The sequence below is a fragment of the Nilaparvata lugens genome, chromosome 6 (assembly GCF_014356525.2).
Source record: "Nilaparvata lugens isolate BPH chromosome 6, ASM1435652v1, whole genome shotgun sequence".
In the NCBI taxonomy this organism is placed as follows: domain Eukaryota; kingdom Metazoa; phylum Arthropoda; class Insecta; order Hemiptera; family Delphacidae; genus Nilaparvata; species Nilaparvata lugens.
Genome location: NC_052509.1, coordinates 50,824,192 through 50,842,743, shown reverse-complemented (window position 1 = coordinate 50,842,743; position 18,552 = coordinate 50,824,192). Strand labels below are relative to the sequence as shown.

At 37.6% G+C, this 18,552-nt stretch overlaps 1 protein-coding gene across 3 annotated transcripts; it reads left to right on the top strand.

Annotated features, from left to right (window-relative positions):
• The first annotated feature begins 914 nt into the window (after nucleotides 1-914).
• On the top strand, nucleotides 915-18,192 carry LOC111056559 (asparagine synthetase domain-containing protein 1). Of its 3 annotated transcripts, none has more exons than XM_039431107.1 (7): nucleotides 915-1,099; nucleotides 6,802-6,999; nucleotides 13,328-13,616; nucleotides 14,832-15,385; nucleotides 15,609-15,779; nucleotides 16,260-16,504; nucleotides 17,383-18,192. In XM_039431107.1, the coding sequence occupies exons 1-7, from the start codon at nucleotides 1,034-1,036 to the stop codon at nucleotides 17,555-17,557; spliced, it is 1,698 nt and encodes a 565-aa protein (XP_039287041.1). In that variant the 5' UTR covers nucleotides 915-1,033; the 3' UTR covers nucleotides 17,558-18,192. The 3 variants fall into 3 exon arrangements, with proteins under 3 accessions (XP_039287041.1, XP_039287042.1, XP_039287043.1); XM_039431108.1 differs by having other exon boundaries at nucleotides 928-1,099; nucleotides 16,273-16,504; XM_039431109.1 differs by lacking the exons at nucleotides 915-1,099; nucleotides 6,802-6,999; nucleotides 13,328-13,616 and adding an exon at nucleotides 11,043-11,298.
• The last annotated feature ends 360 nt before the right edge of the window (nucleotides 18,193-18,552 follow it).

Genomic DNA, 18,552 nt, shown 5'->3' with positions numbered 1-18,552 from the left:
CGTTGTCACCCTTCCTAAGGGAGTAGCAGACTCATAAATCTCAACTTATTCAAGTGATAGCTTATCAACGGAGACAACAGCTTCCCAATTTCGGTCAAAATTTTTTACTTATTACAGAGTCAAATTTGGCGATTGTTAGTTTTGGTGGTTCCGGCTGAAGCTGTGAGGTTCATAAACAGCTTACATGATATATTCAGCCGTATGTGGGACCACCACTCCAATAAAAAACATGTATAAAACCGGTATATTATTATAAGGTGGACAAAAAATTCAACCATATCCTATGATCACAAGACGCATATTTTTCGAGATTATGTCAGAATCCAAAATATGGCACTTTAAAACCACCCCGATTTTCACCACTAGGTGGTGAAGAATTTGATATTTTTATCCCCTAACTATCCGTCCAAACCATTGGGGGGGGTCAAAAATTGTCTTTCAAATATTTGCCTCTATTATCACAGCTACCTCTAATACAAGGCTCCGGCCTACGATATTGCAACGTCGCAGTGTAGGCCTAGAATTTAATACATGATTGGTGAAAAATATTTTAAAAAATACCAGCTGATCTTTTCCACCAATCATGTATTAGATTCTAGGCCTACACTGCGACGTTGCAATATCGTAGGCCGGGGCCTTGTATTAGAGGTGGCTATGCTATTATGCATTATTTGTTGCCTGGACTGATATTTCTATTAAAATTATTATCCAATATGATTGTATTAAGCTATATCAATATTTTTGGCAATATTGTTCTTTCCTTACCATTATCTCTAGCTGACTAGCTCTTCTGGTAAACTCAATCGATATTCTGATTCTGAGAGGCCTAGTATATCGATATATTGTAGGTATCGATTTTTGGCTCCGATATATCGAGTGTCTATTATTTTATCGACCTTTGTTTATAGTCGACGGTCGATGCAAATTAACCTAAAAATTAGAAGTTGAGTTGAGCCATGAGACGTGAATTGAGATAATAGTAATAAGTTTAAACAGTAATATTATATGTTTTAATTTCTAAAGTCATATTATCATGTGTGGTATCTTTCTATATCTAGTGAAAAATGGTGATCAACAAACTGATGACAGCAAACTGAATGTAAGAGAATTAATAATTCAATGTTTTGTACCGTACTGGTACCGTACTCTTATAATATTGAGCTATTGAATACATTAACATTAAAGTACCTTACCTATATTTTTCTTACCCTATAGTTTTATTAATTCATTTTTGTTTAATTTTGTTCTCAAAATAACATACTAAATTAATAATAAATAATAATAATAATAATGGTTTTTGTTCATAGCACAGACATGCCACCAGGGCATGTCCATAAGGGAACACGTCAAGATAATAAAAAACAAGTCCTTAGATGGACAGTCAAAATGTTACAGAAAGTAAAAAGAAACACAGAAAAATACAACCAAGCAGCAGGCAAATGCGCTATTACAAGAAGTAGCTACCGTACTTACAGTTGCCGTGTCACATTCAAAAAATTCCCTTAAGGAGTAAAAGGAATTTTCATGCAGGAACGTCCTCAATCTCCTCCTCAAGACCACCTCAGGCAAACCTCTGGCGGAAATAGGCAGCTTGTTGAGGATCCTCACCGGCTGGTAGGCCAAGCTGTTTTGAGTCCTCCCCAATCTACAGTAAGGGAGGTTCAGCCTGTGCCTGTTCCTGGTGTCATGCCGATGAAAGTCACCTCTGGTAGGCAAGGCAACAAGTCCCCGAAAAGCTGCAATGGCAGACCTGAAAATGTAGAGGTTGAAGACTGTCATAATGTGCTCCCTTACAAACAGTGGCTTGCAATTCACCAGATAATCAGCCCCACATAAAATTCGTATAGCCTTCTTCTGCACCAGCAATATCCTTTTTACCTCGGCGGCACCACCCCACAGTGGAAGACCATAAGCCATTACGCTATGGAAGAAGGCAAAGTAGCACATTCGATGATGGGCCCCCGGGATGCAACCTCTCAGACTCCTCAGCAGGAACAGCACTCTATTGAGCCTGCAACAGACACCCTGAATGTGATCTCCCCAAGCAAGCTTACGATCCATTGTAAAGCCCAAGAGCTTCACCGAGGGGAAGTTGAACTGATCACCATTCTTGAGGCTGAACACAATGGACTGAGTCTTCTCGCTGTTGAGCAAAAATCTATTCGCTCGGAACCAGTCAGCCACGGTCCCCTCTGAAGCCTGCATCAGTTCATGCAGGTCAGCCAAGTCCCCATTGATGTCCAATAATGAGGTATCATCAGCATAGCATACCACTGTCCTGTTTCTGGAGAGAGCGACATCGTTTATCATGATCAGGAACAATAAGGGCCCCAGCACAGAGCCCTGGGGCACCCCACAGGTCACCAATCTTACCCGCGACCTTATACCATTTGCAGACACAGCCTGCTGACGACCCTCCAGGTAGGAGCGGAGAAGCACCAGAGGACTGCCAACTATGCCATAGGCAGAGAGCTTAGACATTAAGATGTCATGGTCTAGGGTATCAAAAGCCTTGCTGAGATCACAGAGAGTCAACCCAGCAAGACCTCCCCCCTCCAAACTCTCAATTACTTTTAAGATTAAATATCCCACAGCCTCAACAGTGGCCTCCCCGCTCTGAATCCAAACTGCGTACCTGCAAATAAGCCATTAACCTCACAAAATTCATATAGCTGCTCTGCTATTACCATCTCGAATATCTTTGAGAGTATAGGTAATATAGATATTGGCCTGTAATTGTTGGGGTCACATCTATCACCAACCAAAAAACCAATTGATTCCAACCAAAAGTTTGATGACAGGTATTTTGTCTCTTTACCTAGAATTACACCGTAATATACCGGTATGTTACTTTTATACTTACAGATAATAGAATTACAATACAATCTATTGATTCCAAAACAAACATCAATTATAGGGTACGGAAATACACTGTGCAAATTTATACAGTGCTTCAAAATTCACCATGCACTGTACATTGACGTATAATGTGTATTGCTATTCACACTAAGTTTATAATAATTATAGATAAAGTCTTTTAAAGTTTAAATTAGAACCTATTTTTCTTCTGAGGGTGATTTACACATGAGCTCTAGGCTTGTGCGTGGGTAAGAAGACTGATGATGATGATAAGAGGAGTGGACCAACAGCTTTAGTTGGGTTTCAAGCCACCGAAAAGTGATTTTAAAATTCATAAGTCAAGTTATATCTAGAGGAATCGGCTATACAAGTGGTCACCCATAGCAGGCGCATTAATCTTAACTTATTTATTTGATAGCTTATCAGCATGACCGCAGAACATCCAAGACCGTAGACGGTAATAGCATAAGTCTATATAGTGCGGCCGCTGTAAGATGCAACACGGAACTCAAGAGTTTGGCTTGCTGTTTTCCTTCCTTTTAAATTTTAGTACGGTAGGTACCTATATAAAATTCACCCCATTCATGTCCCGCAGCCCACATGCAGTCATTGGAAGAGTAAACAACAAGGCTGTTTTTGTTTCTTAATATAGATTATTATCTGTATTCCCGTCCCGCTTCTTTCAGCGACCGGAATTTTTTATATATTTATTTATTATTATTTAAAATCAATAACAATGATATTTTATTTGAACCCGCCTTGTCCGTGTACGCATAATACAAGTGTGACTCCATCCCTGGTAGTAGCCTGGCCTATAGGTGTACGGCTGGGTGAAGGCTCCAGACTATGGGAAATCACTTGGACTGAGCTGAGCTTAGTGAAGCATCTGGATGAGTTTCAGGGTTTTCCAAACTAAGTTTTGGGGAACCAGATTATGGGATTCAGGTCACCCCCGTCTCTGGAAGTAGCAGGCATGTGGAATAATGATATGACGCAATCTATCCGGGAACACCTGGCTAACGATCAATACTTTGGATTTGGATAATTCGAACTGTGGTATCCATGGGTAGCACCTCCGTCACTGGAAGTAGCATCATAGAGTGTCGAAAAATCCGCCACTTTCCGAAACGCTCGCAGCCCCTTTTGGGTGCCTGTTTGGTCGACGTGCAAGCGCCCACCTTGGAGACGCTTACAATTGTGGACTACGAATATTTCTCCTGGTCTGTAGACAAGTTGGAGGATACGTCCGGGACTTAGCCGGCCCACGTATCGCCGGAACTGCAGCAGTGCCACTTTGGGGATGACTGGACGATCTGTGGGTGGTTCCACTGCATGCAGGCTAAACTCCTCTGTGATGCTTCCCTACCGACTTGACAGTGCAGTTGGATAGTAGCAAGCGTGTCACACTCCACGGGATATGCGTTTAGTAATAATAATACTGAGGGTGATGCCCACATAAGCTCTTAGGCTTGTGCGTGGGTAGTGAGTAAGACGGATGATGATGAGAGATGACGACTTCTTTTAAGGTAGACGGGACCGATCGTCTCCTCCGAAAGACGGTGAGATCGTATCTATGTGATTGTGCTGTGGTCAAAAACTTTTGCCTTGGTCGAGATTCGAACACGGATTCTCTTGATTTTTAGACTGGCGCGTTATCACTTACTCCAACGTATTAGTCCTGTCAAATGGTCGTTTGAAGTATTCTACAAGATACGCAACTTTGTATATGCGAAAAATTAGTGATACGTTAATCATTTTCACAGTCTCGCATATTCAAAATAATCATTTTTTCAATCGGTTGTAACTTTTGAACGGTATTAGAATCAGAAAAACGATTCATTGGAGCGAAAAGAGGAGGAAATTCTCTGCAACCTTGACTACTTTTTGGATTTTTTATCTGAAGTATTTCACAAGATACGCAACTTTGGATATGCGAAAAAATTGTGATAAGTTAATCATTTTCACAGTCTCGCATATTCAAAGTTGCGTATCTTGTGAAATACTTCAGATAAAAAATCCAAAAAGTAGTCGAATCCAAAAGGTTGTAGAGAATTTCCTCCTCTTTTCGCTCCAATGAATCGTTTTTCTAATTCTAATACCGTTCAAAAGTTACAACCGATTGAAAAAATTATTATTTTCATTTTCTCATTTTTTCTACGATTTCACTGTTATTCAAGAGTCTCTAAAACGAGTAAGGTATATGATAGAAACTTGCGATCAGTCTCAAATGAAAGAGAATTACATGCTCTACAAGCTACGTTGCCTTAACCCCATCTTGCATGACTGTTTACTATCGAAAAACTGTCAAGACTGTAAAAATGAGGAAATTATCGCAAATTTCTTGATTTTTTGAAACAAACGTATCTTACTTCACGATTATATTTTTACAAAATTCATTCACCTCACATGAAAGAGGAAATTCTGTTCTTCAAATCAAGACCAAGTAACATTTTTTATCATTTCGGGCTACCGAGATACACAGTTTTGAATATAGAAATTGGGCATTTTTCTGTGTATTTAAATATGGGCTAAAATACACTAAAAGAGGAATTTTTCATTTTTTCATTTTTTGAACCGCCTTGACAAGCTGAGAAGAATGAGTTGTAGAACAAGGAGATCTGACCATTCTGTCAAAAGTTATAAGTGTTTGAAGTTTTGATCCTTGAGGTATCCTTATGGGTGCCCCCCCCCACCACTCGGAAATAATGAAATTAAGTGTATCTAACGGGTGATTCTCATAGAAAACAACACTCTTCTGATGATTTCAGCCGAAATATGTTTTTTTTTTGTTAGGAAGGCCTTGAAAAGGTATTATAATGAAAAATTTGTATTTTTACTGAATGATTTGTTTTCTATTTTTGGGTGTTCCCCCCTCCCCCTCTACTAAATTTGAGTAATCCTGTTCAAAATTAATTGCTCTTTCACGTGATGTGTGATTTTTCATCATTACTAAATAAATATCCAAGTTGTTTAGGGTGAAAGTGGTGAGTTTGCATAATTTTGAAAAACCCTTGAAAATACCCCTTTTTTGAAAATTTGTAGCTCCAGAACCAAAAACGGTAGAGTCCTGCGTGACCACTCAATTTATTGGAAATTCTATTTTCTTTAATTTTGTCGAGAATGATTTTTCTTGAGAAACTCAAGGTTTTCGAGATTGAATGAGAAATTCGAAAAAAGTCCGAAATTTTGGGGGGTTTTGGGGGTGAAGCCGCCCTCTGGCGTGTCAGTAAATTTCGGATTCGAATTCAGCGCCCCAAAATACATATATAACCGTCGAGAAAAATTCTTTCGGGGCTGTTTCCTGAAAAACGACCATTTGACTGGACTAGGCCTATATAGTAGGTGACCATTTGGAGGTGTGGCGTCGCAGATGTAAGCTTGTCCTCCTCTATATATCTAGGTGCTCTGGAACCCTGGCCCATTTACTAGTGCCCCTAACGTTATTATTATTATTTATTGTGTATGATGCCTACATGATACCCACATTTGCTTGTACGTCGGTAATGGAAATGATTGGTGATTGGAGCGTAGTTAGTAAATTGATGAATTTATTTATTATTTGCCAAAAACAAAATACAAAAAAGCTTTACAAAAGATAAAAATATGCTACTGCACTAAACTAAAGAACATATATAAAAATACAGGAACTGCTAAATTATTCCATTAGAAATAATTACATCATTAAACATTATATTGTTAGAAAATTATATCCTTATTCATAACATAAGAGATAATAGTTTTGAAATAAAGATTTAATTATCATACTAACAGTAACTATTGTGTATGTTCTATAATTATTATGCTCCTACGAGTACTGTAGTTTGATAAAAATAGATAATTGAGGAAATTGTCCAATAATTATTAATCTTCGATTTATAATTAATAGCCTAGTTGAAATAGTTGATTGAGTAAATTATTGTTCAATGCCGTAATTGTTTTCAGGTTGATTCAATACATGAACTGTTGTCAAATCGAGGCCCAGATTCTAGACATGAATTAAAACTGAATATCTGTGACTGGAGTGCTCATTTTGTTGGACATGTTCTCCACACTCAGGGCCAGTCAATATGCAGGCAGCCACTGACAAACGAAAACGGCCATATTCTGTTGTGGAATGGGGATGTATTTAATGACTCATATGTAAGTGCCCACAGTTATCAACATTGGATCACTCAAAAAAGCTATTTTTTTATTCATTTATTGAACAAAACACTATAAATAAATGTTTTATTTATAATCATAATATAATTATTTGGAGGAAAAACATTAGAGACAGTGGACGAAAAACTATGAAACCTATCTAAATTTTCCTTTTATGTAGGCACTGAAACGAAAATGTATCAATGTATGCTATACATTGATATCGCCTACATAGTATAAATCGATTAATTATATTTGTATTTATTTGTCACAGATCATAATTACAGATCATTTAAATATGATTGGGATAAACGATAGAAGAACAGGCGAGTCCCAAAACTCCATTTTTCCAAATTCGTATAAATAATAACATAAGATGGTTATGCCGTTTGATGTTATAACCAAATACCTTTGATATTATTGCCATTTTAATTATTTATTACATTTATAATAATAATAGTCTACCTTTATTTGCACAATGAGACAAGTTGGTACACATTATCTAGAGACATATGAAAATAGTACCGGTATACTCTTGACATACTGAATGATAATTTTCACGACATTTATGATTTGCAGTAATCTTTCTTTTCTTTCTATCCGGTACTACCCAACAGTCCATCAACTTGGGCCACCATCACCAAGCCTCTACACAAATCTCTATACTCCACCCTAGCTTTCCATACTCTCCTGACACCCATGATGCGCAAGTCTCCGTCACGTTATCTAGCCACCTTTTCCTTGGCCTGCCCTGTCTTCTTCTTGAAAACAACCTCTCCTTGTAAACAACTCTTGACGGCCATGTACTCTCCATTCTTCCGACATGCCCCAGCTACCTGAGTCTCTGTCACTTTTTTGAATCTGACAATGTCCAAATTCTCCAAGCATTTTGCAGTAGTCAATTAGTAAAAATCTGGTGTGGTACACTCACACAACTTTCCTTGCTCATATTTGAAACTACGATCAGACTTCTGTATATGTGTTTATATAATTGTTTTCAGAGTACTTTTTCTTTGTGTGAATTGTGAAATTCGATGATTTTTTCAGTCGTCATTTTTTTAAAGTCGTCAAAACAGCTGTTCTACAGATGAAATATCTCGACTATGTGTTCTTTTTATGAACTGCGCTACCTACCTACCTCATGCACGAGAAGGAAGGAGGTTACTAAGTCCATTTCCCAAGGATTGGGTGGACCCCCATTGGTTTCCGAGAAAGGAGACTCATGCCAGTTGATAGAGCTGATAAATAACTATACAGGGTATGAATTTGAAAAAAATCGGTCAAGTTATTTTTGAGAAAATCGTGAAAAACATGGTTTTTTAGTCATTATCCGCCATTTTTCTCAAGAATATTACGGAGCTCCTGAAATTTTCCCAGAAATGAGACTCATGCCAGTTGATAGGGCTTATAAATAGCTATCCATGGTATAAATTTGAAGGAAATCATTAGAGCCGTTTTCGAGAAAACCGTGAAAAACATGTATTTTTAGTCATTATCCGCCATTTTTCTCAAGAATATTACGGAGCTCCTGAAATTTTCCCAGAAATGAGACTCATGTCAGTTGATAGGGCTTATAAATAGCTATCCATGGTATAAATTTGAAGAAAATCGTTAAAGCCGTTTTCGAGAAAAACATGGTTTTTTAGTAATTATCCGCCATTTTTTCCGCCATCTTGAATTGAATTTTATTGAATTTCTTATTGTCGGATCCTCATGGTATAAGGACCTTAAGTTTAAAATTTCAAGTCAATCGGTTAATTAAGAATGGAGTTATCGTGTTCACAGACATATACACACACACACACACACACACACACACACACACACACACACACACACACACACACACACATACATACACACACATACACACACACAGACCAACATCCAAAAATCATGTTTTTGGACTCAGGGGACCTTGAAACGTATAGAAAACATGAAATTAGGGTACCTTAATTTTTTTTGGAAAGCAATACTTTCCTTACCTATGGTAATAGGGCAAGGAAAGTAAAAATAGGAATGTACAGACACAAGTTATTCTATGAAAATATTTATTTTTCATTATTATTGTTAAACGAAAATCCAAATTATATGCTGTAAATCACCCCGAAGTCTTCTGCTACTGCAAATATTGACAACAGGGTAAACAGCGAGATGGAATTTCGTTGAGCGCTACTATACAAAAATTATTTGTCAACCCGGGAATCGAACCCAGTACCTCCTAATTGCCGGTCAGGAATGCTTACCCTTACACCAAACTGACAATCTCTGGATAGGTTAGCAGCGCTCATTTTACCTAGCGCTGCTATAGAAATGCTGCATTAAAATGAGCGCTGCAATTCGGAGATTGTCAGTTTGGTGTAAGGGTAAGCATTCCTGACCGGCAATTAGGAGGTACTGGGTTTGATTCCCGGGCTGACAAATAATTTTTGTATAGTAGCGTTCAGCGAATTTCCATCTAGCTATTTACCATGTTGTCAATATTTGCAGTAGCAGAAGTCTTCGGGTGATTTACAGCATTTAATTTGGATTTTAACAATATTGATTAATTCATTAGCATTTGAATAAAATGCAATTTCCCAATCATTTCCATCTGTATTTATTTTCCAGGTTACTGAAGACGAATGTGACACCACAGAGGTGTTCAAAAACATGAATAGAGATGGAGTTCTCCATACGGTTAGTGAGCTGACTGGACCGTTTGCATTTATCTACTACAATAGTGATGAGCAAAGTGTGTGGTTCGGCAGAGATGTGATCGGTCGACACAGTTTACTGTGGAGTGTAACCGCTGACTCTATTTTAATCACATCTGTTGCTGGTGTTAAACGGGACTTTAAATTCACTGAAGTACCGTCTAAAGGCATTTTCAAGTTGAACTTGAAAACACAATCGTTAGGTAAGATGTGATTTTATTTTTGTCATCTCTTACGTCTACCAATAACATTATAAAGAGTGATATTTATAAGTCACACAACCCAATTTTGGAAGGTATGTAAGTACCTTCGTCTCAAAACGAAAACATCAGTTTTTGATTCTAGTCCTCAATGCTTCGTCTATGCTGGAAAGTTGCATTTATGTCAATTAGCGTTGAACGAAAATCCAAATAATTCATGCTATGATCAAGTCCAATTTAGCCTGGCGACATGTGCAAGAGAATCAATAGAACTCTAGAATGCAGCCAGTTGTTAATAAATACTTGTTATTCCACAGATGTGGTCTTACAAGTAGATCCCCAGGTCTTCGATGCTGGGGCGGGCGGAGGTTCAAGGAGGCCAACTTCGCATGCCTCACTGCTGTTTCCCTAATTATAAAATTACGGCTTGTAGACTGGATTACTCAAATAGCTAGTAACAACTCAGCTGATTAACTACATGATATTGCTATATGCATACGGTCAAGGGACTCACAACTTGATCCCTGGACAGATTTACCCCCTCCACAACATTAATACGCTACTATGCATAGCAATAACATTTGATTATCCATGCATAGCAATAACATGTGATTATCTAACTGAGTTTTATCCAGCTATTTGAGTCAATCAGCCGTAATTTTAAAATTAGGAATACAGCAGTCTGGCATGCGCACTTGGCATCCTTAAACCTCTGCCCGCCCGCGCAACGAAGTTGGTATCTTCTCATCAATCCAATACTGACTTGTAAATTATATAGGATTTTATTTGTAATTGTAGTATAGTGAAGTGTATAAAATGACTGCTAGATCACGCCACTGGCTGGGTAGAATATGGCTAGCAGTGATTGGTTTGTTAATTTCTGACCGGCAATTAGGAGGTACTGGGTTTGATTCCCGGCTGACAAATAATTTTTGTATAGTAGCGTTCAGCGAATTTCCATCTTGCTGTTTACCATGTTGTCAATATTTGCAGTAGCAGAAGTCTTCGGGGTGATTTACAGCATTTAATTTGGATTTTAACAATATTGATTAATTCATTAGCATTTGAATAAAATGCAATTTCCCAATCATTTCCATCTGTATTTATTTTCCAGGTTACTGAAGACGAATGTGACACCACAGAGGTGTTCAAAAACATGAATAGAGATGGAGTTCTCCATACGGTTAGTGAGCTGACTGGACCGTTTGCATTTATCTACTACAATAGTGATGAGCAAAGTGTGTGGTTCGGCAGAGATGTGATCGGTCGACACAGTTTACTGTGGAGTGTAACCGCTGACTCTATTTTAATCACATCTGTTGCTGGTGTTAAACGGGACTTTAAATTCACTGAAGTACCGTCTAAAGGCATTTTCAAGTTGAACTTGAAAACACAATCGTTAGGTAAGATGTGATTTTATTTTTGTCATCTCTTACGTCTACCAATAACATTATAAAGAGTAATATTTATAAGTCACACAACCCAATTTTAGAAGGTATGTAAGTACCTTCGCCTCAAAACGAAAACATCAGTTTTTGATTCTAGTCCTCAATGCTTCGTCTATGCTGGAAAGTTGCATTTATGTCAATTAGCGTTGAACGAAAATCCAAATAATTCATGCTATGATCAAGTCCAATTTAGCCTGGCGACATGTGCAAGAGAATCAATAGAACTCTAGAATGCAGCCAGTTCCCTGTTGTTAATAAATACTTGTTATTCCACAGATGTGGTCTTACAAGTAGATCCCCAGGTCTTCGATGCTGGGGCGGGCGGAGGTTGAAGCAGGCCAACTTCGCATGCCTCACTGCTGTTTCCTTAATTATAAAATTACGGCTTGTAGGCTGGATTACTCAAATAGCTAGTAACAACTCAGCTGATTAACTACATGATATTGCTATATGCATACGGTCAAGGGACTCACAACTTGATCCCTTGACCGATTTACCCCCTCCACAACATTAATACGCTACTATGCATAGCAATAACATTTGATTATCCATGCATAGCAATAACATTTGATTATCTAACTGAGTTTTATCCAGCTATTTGAGTCAATCAGCTGTATGCCGTAATTTCAAAATTAGGAATACAGCAGTCTGGCATGCGCACTTGGCATCCTTAAACCTCTGCCCGCCCGCGCAACGAAGTTGGTATCTTCTCATCAATCCAATACTGACTTGTAAATTATATAGGATTTTATTTGTAATTGTAGTATAGTGAAGTGTATAAAATGACTGCTAGATCACGCCACTGGCTGGGTAGAATTTGTCTCGGCAGTGATTGGTTTGTTAATTTCTAGTACCAGTGTATTGAGCAAAAAATGTTTTCTCATCATACACTTAGTTTTAAGAAGTGAAACTCCACTCCAAAAGTGAATTGTAATTATGAATAATCTGTGATAAAATGATTCTTTGAGACCTAGATCTAGGTATAGTAATAATATTATCTATATTTTTATCAGTTTACTATCAGCAATCGAAACGTGGTAAAATGTAAAGAAAATTTCATTCGGCCTCAAGTGATATTTCTGAAAAGTTTTTATCTTATAGCCTACACATTTGATTATGCTATAATTGTTTCCAGATATAATTTTTTTGTGTTTTATTTGTTTCAGATTTTCATCCATGGTCTCACAGTGAGGACTTCTGTCCCCAATCTTACGAAAACGTTCCAATCATTAAGAAAACTTCAGTGAGGCATTTTCTGATTGACTCTTTTGCGAACAAAGACACAAATCCACAAGATGTTGAAGCATATACGGTTTCAACTAACAAAAATGATGAATTTTATGCCCGACTTCTCGCCAACAGCGAAGTATTGCCACGAGTTGAAAGGTTTATTGATATTCTATCAAAATCGATAAAAGTGAGAACTGAAAACAACCGAAAGTGTGTAAACTGTGCATCATTACCAGGAAAGAATTCTGGCCTCGGTGTAATCATTCAAAGCTAGGGATATTGTTTTCTGGTGGACTGGATTCAACCGTTTTAGCGTTACTATACAAAAATTATTTGTCAACCCGGGAATCGAACCCAGTACCTCCTAATTGCCGGTCAGGAATGCTTACCCTTACACCAAACTGACAATCTCTGGATAGGTTAGCAGCGCTCATTTTACCTAGCGCTGCTATAGAAATGCTGCATTAAAATGAGCGCTGCAATTCGGAGATTGTCAGTTTGGTGTAAGGGTAAGCATTCCTGACCGGCAATTAGGAGGTACTGGGTTTGATTCCCGGGCTGACAAATAATTTTTGTATAGTAGCGTCCAGCGAATTTCCATCTTGCTGTTTACCATGTTGTCAATATTTGCAGTAGCAGAAGTCTTCGGGGTGATTTACAGCATTTAATTTGGATTTTAACAATATTGATTAATTCATTAGCATTTGAATAAAATGCAATTTCCCAATCATTTCCATCTGTATTTATTTTCCAGGTTACTGAAGACGAATGTGACACCACTGAGGTGTTCAAAAACATGAATAGAGATGGAGTTCTCCATACGGTTAGTGAGCTGACTGGACCGTTTGCATTTATCTACTACAATAGTGATGAGCAAAGTGTGTGGTTCGGCAGAGATGTGATCGGTCGACACAGTTTACTGTGGAGTGTAACCGCTGACTCTATTTTAATCACATCTGTTGCTGGTGTTAAACGGGACTTTAAATTCACTGAAGTACCGTCTAAAGGCATTTTCAAGTTGAACTTGGAAACACAATCGTTAGGTAAGATGTGATTTTATTTTTGTCATCTCTTACGTCTACCAATAACATTATAAAGAGTAATATTTATAAGTCACACAACCCAATTTTGGAAGGTATGTAAGTACCTTCGCCTCAAAACGAAAACATCAGTTTTTGATTCTAGTTTTCAATGCTTTAACTATGCTGAAAAGTTGCATTTATGTCAATTAGCGTTGAACGAAAATCCAAATAATTCATGCTATGATCAAGTCCAATTTAGCCTGGCGACATGTGCAAGAGAATCAATAGAACTCTAGAATGCAGCCAGTTCCCTGTTGTTAATAAATACTTGTTATTCCACAGATGTGGTCTTACAAGTAGATCCCCAGGTCTTCGATGCTGGGGCGGGCGGAGGTTGAAGCAGGCCAACTTTGCATGCCTCACTGCTGTTTCCCTAATTATAAAATTACGGCTTGTAGGCTGTATTACTCAAATAGCTAGTAACAGCTCAGCTGATTAACTACCGTACATGATATTGCTATATGCATACAATCAAGGGACTCACAACTTGATCCCTGGACCGATTTACCCCCTCCACAACATTAATACGCTACTATGCATAGCAATAACATTTGATTATCTATGCATAGCAATAACATTTGATTATCTAACTGAGTTTTATCCAGCTATTTGAGTCAATCAGCCAGCATGCCATAATTTTAAAATTAGGAATACAGCAGTCTGACATGCGCACTTGGCATCCTTCAACCTCTGCCCCCCCGCGCAACGAAGTTGGTATCTTTTCATCAATCCAATACTGACTTGTAAATTATATAGGATTTTATTTGTAATTGTAGTAGTATAGTGAAGTGTATAAAATGACTGCTAGATCACGCCACTGGCTGGGTAGAATTTGGCTCGGCAGTGATTGGTTTGTTAATTTCTAGTACCAGTGTATTGAGCAAAAAATGTTTTCTCATCGTACACTTAGTTTTAAGAAGTGAAACTCCACTCCAAAAGTGAATTGTAATTATGAATAATCTGTGATAAAATGATTCTTTGAGACCTAGATCTAGGTAATAGTAATAATATTATCTATATCAGTTAACTATCAGCAATCGAAACGTGGTAAAATGTAAAGAAAATTTCATTCGGCCTCAAGTGATATTTCTAAAAAGTTTTTATTTTATAGCCTACACACTTGATTATGATCTAATTGTTTCCAGATATAATTTTTTTGTGTTTTATTTGTTTCAGATTTTCATCCTTGGTCTCACAGTGAGGACTTCTGTCCCCAATCCTCCGAAAACGTTCCAATCATTAAGAAAACTTCAGTGAGGCATTTTCTGATTGACTCTTTTGCGAACAAAGACACAAATCCACAAGATGTTGAAGCATATACGGTTTCAACTAACAAAAATGACGAGTTTTATGCCCGACTTCTCGCCAACAGCGAAGTATTGCCACGAGTTGAAAAGTTTATTGATATTCTATCAAAATCGATAAAAGTGAGAACTGAAAAACAACCGAAGGTGTGTAAACTGTGCATCAATACCAGGAAAGAATTCTGGCCTCGGTGTAATCATTCAAAGCTTGGGATATTGTTTTCTGGTGGATTGGATTCAACCGTTTTAGCGTTATTGGCTGATAAGTTTGTGCCTCCCGAGGATCCAATAGACCTTTTCAATGTTGCGTTCCAGAATCCGACAAAAAGTACTGTCAATTTCAGTGTTCCCGACAGAGAAACAGGGCTATCTTCGCTCAAGGAATTGCAGAGTCTTTGTCCAAAAAGAACATGGAATTTTGTGAAGGTAAGTTATTTAAAATTCATTGAATGCATTAAGTTAGTATCAAGAGTTGACAGTAACAGTCGGCCATATCAAATTGATGTACAAAATCCATGTAAAAACAGTAGAATCATGCATTCTTATTGGAACACAGCAAGAACAATAATTCATTCAAACTTCGCTAAATTTCAATATCGTGATATAGCATAACTCTTGATAACTTTTTGTTCATCTTGTTTTGTTTCAGATTGATGTACCTTTTACGGAATTGATGATAACGCGTGTCAACCACATTTCCGATCTGATCCATCCTTTGGACACAGTACTTGATGATAGTTTAGGATGCGCTGTGTGGTTTGCTGCTAGAGGTTCTGGTGTTTTACTAAGAGACAATGAGTTTTATACATCTCCTGCTCGTGTGAGTGTCGTACATTTCCATTAAAATAATATTATTTCTTGTATTATATTTCTCTTATATTCTTCTTCACTTATTTTCTAGTCTTTTGCTCCCTCCAATGACTAATGCATGCTCCTTCAGCCAACTTGGAGGTCATGGTCAAACTCATGAAAAAAATTTAGGTGATGAAAAATTTTATCACCACAGTAATATTCACTTTGAACGCTTAGAATACCATCAAATGCTTTTCATTCAAAAAATGCTAACAGTTTAACGTGAATCTCACTAGAATTGACTATCGATTCGCTATGTTCACTGTATAATTATCGATAGAAATCGATAATTCTGTATCTCCAACTGTGTTGTATAGACAGACAGTGGTGCTGTGGTAGATATCTATGTTGAATGAAACGACTTGAAATTGTCATAACGTCTTGTAACGTATAATTGTCATAACGTATTGCTATCAGGAAATTGAAACACCAATTAACCTCACTTTAGGTGGTGTTGCTAGGCATGGGCGTGGACGAACTGCTTGGGGGCTACACGCGACATCGCACGGAGTGGCGACGCTCGCAGAGCTGGGAGCAACTGGGCGACACTCTGGCGACAGATGTCGCTCGCATCGGCCATCGTAACTTGGGTCGCGACAACCGGGTCGTGTGCGACCATGGCCGACAGCCGCGCACGCCCTACCTCGATGAGCGACTCGTCGCCTACGTTTTGTCTCTGCATCCGTCCAAAAGGTGAGTCCAAAAAATGTTCATACATGATTGTTTTATGTTCAACCTAAAAATATTGATAAAATTTTCATTTCTTGTGTAGTTCAGAAGTTGATATTGTGGTAATTATTCATATCAAATGAAAAAGACTAAGAAATTGTCAAAAAACCACAGATTTAATGATACTTAGAAAGACCGGTTTCGGTTATTACACCATTGCCAATCTCTGGTGTAATAACCGAAACCGGTCATTCTAAGTATCAATAAATCTGTGGTTTTTGACAATTTCTTAGTCTTTTTCATTTAAAATTTAATTAATAAAATTGTTAAAGAGGGATTGATATTGTGGTATTTCTCTGTAATTGAAAAAAGTTTTATTTCTGTCAAATCAACATTTATTAGATTTGTACACAGTCTCGTATTGAAACCAACACATCTTCAGCTGTATGTTCAGCATTACAACAGAAGATGTGTTAGTTTCAACACGTAATTACACAGTCATGTGTACAAATCGAATAAATGTGGATGTGTTTCGTGTTGAAACCCATTGCAACACGTTTACACAAATCTGAAAAATGTGGATGTGACAACAATAAAACGGTGTTTTCCTTATTTGATTTCATGGTAAGAGATGTGGTATTTCTCCATAATTATTTAAAAAAAGACGTTGATGTTGTCATGATGTTTGATGTTTTTGTCAAGACGTTGATGTTTGGTGTTTTTTCTATTCAAAATATTAAACTTAATAAACAAGGTCTATAGAAAGTGGTCAAGACACGATCACATGATGCTCTCGTTTCATTTATTTATTAAACTTTACAATAGTTATAAAAAAGAGAAAACAGGATTTAGCTCTGAACTTTGCTATTCCCTGATTTTACATTTAAAATCTAAACTTTCAGGTGCTACTTGTCAGACACTCTACCGGTGGGAGTTGGGGACAAACTGCTGCTGCGTCTAGTTGCTTGGAAGTTGGGACTCCGTAACTGTGCCACATTACCTAAGCGAGCCATGCAGTTCGGGTCGCGCATTGCCAACAGCAAGGAGAAAGGCAGCCAAGTGTGTGACAGGCTTTGAATTCAATTCGAAATTCATCTCATCTTTCGGGAATTTTAATGAGGATGTTGTCCAAATAAGCCGTGGACTAGTGCCTGGATAATGGGGAGCGATGGATAACAGTGGGTGACCATTGATGTTTCAACTGAACCTGGATTAGATGTATGTGACAGGCTTCGTAAACAAATTAACGCCATCTTGATGCCCAAATTTGTGGGAGGATGATACCCACATGTGGGTGGGATTGTGTGTGAGTTAAGGTCGTGATAGATGAAAGTGGGAATTGAATAATGCTGGGAAATCCATTTTACACACACAGGGTACAATAAAACAATTGATTATAAAGGGTAGTTGAGTGTGAGAAATTGGGTACAGAACAGGTGGAGGTGGGTTACTGAGTCCCAGACTTGTGTAATTAAATCATAATGGTAGTTATGGTTGATGGTGAGAGATGAGTGGACCTAGTTTTAGGTGGGTTCCGAACCGCCGTGAAGTGATTTTAAAAGGCTGTGATTTCGTATTTTTTTCGATGTGTATCACGTACTTTTATTACTGTATTATTATTTTATTTCATGTACTTCTATTTTTATTAATGTGTATGAAATGTGCCTATTATATATTGGGATTGTAATTAAAACTAATTGTATTTGAGAAAAGTATGATTAATCTATAACGTATTTTACCAATGGAATTTCATTGTACACAGACCAGCACATATTGGATCATCAGTCACAATCATAAATTATAGTTTATGAAACAATCTAGTTAGGAGAGAAACAAGAGAATTCAGGCCAAATTTAATTTTGGGATGGATGATGCACAATTAAATATTTACTTGTGTATGGGTGGGTAAAGTGATGATGTGGAGATTAAAATATCCATGTACCAAGTTTGACTATTTCCGGGTTTGAACCAAGTTAAGACTATTCCGGAATAATTTTCTCGTAGGTTACCAGGTTCCTATCTGTCTGAGCTATTGCACTCAGAGCCATAAACAAGCAAGGGTTTAATAGTAA